Raw genomic sequence first — 2,936 nt, forward strand, 5'->3', positions numbered from 1 at the left:
CACTCCTTTTGGCTTTTGGCTGGACTGCGGGGGAGGGGGAAGGAAGTTTGTGGGTGGCGCACTGGGAAGATTGCGCCCAGGTTGGGATTTGGGTTGGGCGACCGGAAATGCCGCACCCTGGTCAGCGTAGTTCTTTGCGGAAATATTTGGAAGCCTTCTTGGTTTGCAAGGAAGGATGGAGAGACCCCCTCCCCCGACACACGTGGATCTGCCTAACTTTTTATATGAATATTTTGAAGCATCTCTCTCTCTCTCTCTCTCTCTCTCTCTCTCACACACACACACACACACGTTCGCCAGTTGATCTGCGTAGCTATTTCACAAAACAAAAGATTTTGAAGCCTTGCGTGCATGTACCCATGTACTTGCGAACCGATCCCTGTAAATGCATGAAGGTACTGATTTTGTGGCCTTACACACGCGCATGCACACTTGTGTGCAGGTCTGCAGAGTTATTTGCACTAAGTTTCCCCCCCCTTCCCATTTCCAAATCTTTTTTGGCTTCTTCTGGATCCTCCACCTTTTTTTTTTCCCCCTCCCGGAAACTTGGGACAAGAATTGGATAAAACTGCCTTGTGTATTTCTTGACGAATTATTCCGGAGAAGGAATTGGACGCTGAAATCCAATATTTTGGAACTGCGCTGCAGTGCATTGCCTCTTTGACCTGAATGCGGGATCATTGCATTTCTTCCTTTCTCCCTGCTTGCATTAACCCTGCAAAAATCACCAACGCTTCCGATGCAATGATTGTGTTATACAACGCTTTCTTTTTCCTCTCTCAGCAAAACTAATTGTCAATAGAAATCCAGGAAATGAAGAAAAGGTTAGAGCTTATACCATTTGCAAGTGGCTAGTCTAGTGAAGAGAAGGACCATGGGAGACCTGATAGCAGTGTTCCAATATTTGAGGGGATGTCACAGAGAGGATGGGGTCAGCCTATTTTCCAAAGTACCTGAAGGCGAGACAAGGAATAACGGATGGAAGCTGATCAAGGAGAGATTCAACCTAGAAATAAGGAGAATTTTTCTGACAGAGAACAAGCAACCCATGGAACAGACTGCCTTCAGATGTTGTGGGTGCTTCATCACTGGAGGCTGGACTGCCACCTATCAGAAATAGTTTAGGGACTCCTCTTGGGCAGGGACGTGGTGGCTCAGTGGGTTAGGATGCTGAGTTTGTCGATCAGAAGGTCGGCAGTTTGGCGGGTCGAATCCCGAGTGCCGCGTAACAGAGTGAGCGCCTGTTACTCATCCCAGCTTCTGCCAACCTAGCAGTTCAAAAGCATGTAAAAATGCAAGTAGAAAAATAGGAACCACTACGATGGGAAGGTAACAGTGCTCCGTGTGACTTTGGCGTCTAGTCATGCCGGCCACATGACCACGGAGATGTCCTCGGACAAGCGCTGGCTCTTGGGCTTTGAAACGGAGAGTAACCCTAATTGCCCTAAAAAACTAAGTAATATCTTAGTCATACTTCTGGGGAAGATGGAGTTTGTAGTCAAACTCACCTAGTTTTTTTTTAAAGCTGAACAAAAGCATAGACTGATCAACTACCAATGCATTTGGATTCATCTTTTATGTAGCAGTCATTGATAAGTGCACAAATTCAGGCAAAATCATGTTCAGGGTTCCTTATAAATCTAAATGATGACACTGCAATTGCCACAACACTAAAATGCTAATCAGTAGGATATCCAACCTTAAATCAGTTGAAGTGTCTCTTAACCCTTTACAGAATCACAAGCATGATCTTGGGCATGACCTTTAACATGATCAATCTATCCAATTCCATATTTCATTACAATCTAAAAGTGATCCCCATTTGCTTTCCCCACTAACTGATCTTGTCGAAGAGGTGGCAATAGATCCTTAATAGATCAGCCTGCCCAATTCTATATTTCATTACAATCTAAAAGAGATCACCGTTCGCTTCTTCCACTAATGAATCTTGCTGAGGAGGTGGCAGGATTTTTTCATCCTTTGGCTCAAAGCTCTTCAGGCTGATCCCAAATTTATCAAAGAGGACGGTTGGGATATCAGAGTTCTGCAAGAATGTTTCTGTACGTTCCTTTCCCCTGGTGAAAATTAGGCGCTGGCCCATGTAGGTCAGACGTCCACCACCTGCCTTGTGTAGGGAACAAAAGGATTTGCAGGTGAAGATAGAACAAGGTGACGTCTGTTGGTAAAGACACATGTCAGAAAAATCTTCCAGTTTCTTCTCCTCTAGGGTGAATTTATAGAGGGATCTCTTCTCTCCAGAAATTTCCCGACGTTCCAGTACCCAGGTATTTCCTTCCAGGCTCAACCAAAATACGCCTGCTTCTTGAACTTGTTCCACCTCAGGCTTCATCTCTAATGGTTCCAGGAAACCTTCTCCAAAACCAACATCGCACAGAAACTGCTGCCCATCCAAGTCTACCAAAATTATCAAGTGGTCCAACGGAGGACCGTAGCACTGTGTGAAGCGGTTCCGAACATGTGCAGCTATAATTTTGGTGTGAAATCCTAACGCTTGCAGCAACCACTGGAAAAGTCCGTTCAGCTCATAACAAAAGCCACCCTGGTGGTTTTGAACAATCTTCTCGTACAGACGAGGTAGTTCCAGGCTGATGGGCTCTTGACAATGTATGCTGAGGCTCTCGAAGGGTACTGAGAAGAGGTGGGAACGGTGGAGGCACTTGAGGGTCTCCAAAGAAGGGCAGGTAGAGACACCTTGGAATCCAATCCGTTTCAGGTAACATCCAACATCCATGTCTGACTGGATGGAAGATGTTGAATAGGGACGTTTCAAAATTCCTGCTTTACCTCTTTCCAAGATCTTGCTCCTTTGATTACTTTCAGTAACGAAGCTCTAAACAGGTTGAGACACCCAAGACACTCCTGTTCCCAAGTCTCTTCTCCTTTCTTGCCTGATTTCCTTCCCCTCTTCCCGAAAA

The 2,936-nt window shown here is 45.5% G+C and overlaps 1 protein-coding gene across 1 annotated transcript; it reads right to left on the bottom strand.

Moving 5' to 3' along the window:
• Positions 1-1,575: 1,575 nt before the first annotated feature.
• Positions 1,576-2,936, bottom strand: LOC308676005 (arylamine N-acetyltransferase 2-like). Its single transcript, XM_081341696.1, has one exon. It carries the CDS (start codon positions 2,750-2,752, stop codon positions 1,910-1,912), a length of 843 nt encoding a protein of 280 aa, XP_081197822.1. The 5' UTR covers positions 2,753-2,936; the 3' UTR covers positions 1,576-1,909.

This window comes from Vipera berus (genome assembly GCF_964194415.1).
Source record: "Vipera berus genome assembly, chromosome: W".
NCBI lineage: Eukaryota > Metazoa > Chordata > Lepidosauria > Squamata > Viperidae > Vipera > Vipera berus.

Excerpts from the sequence above, each read along its gene's own strand:
- LOC308676005 (XM_081341696.1), bottom strand. The coding sequence starts at position 2,752 with ATGGATGTTGGATGTTACCTGAAACGGATTGGATTCCAAGGTGTCTCT.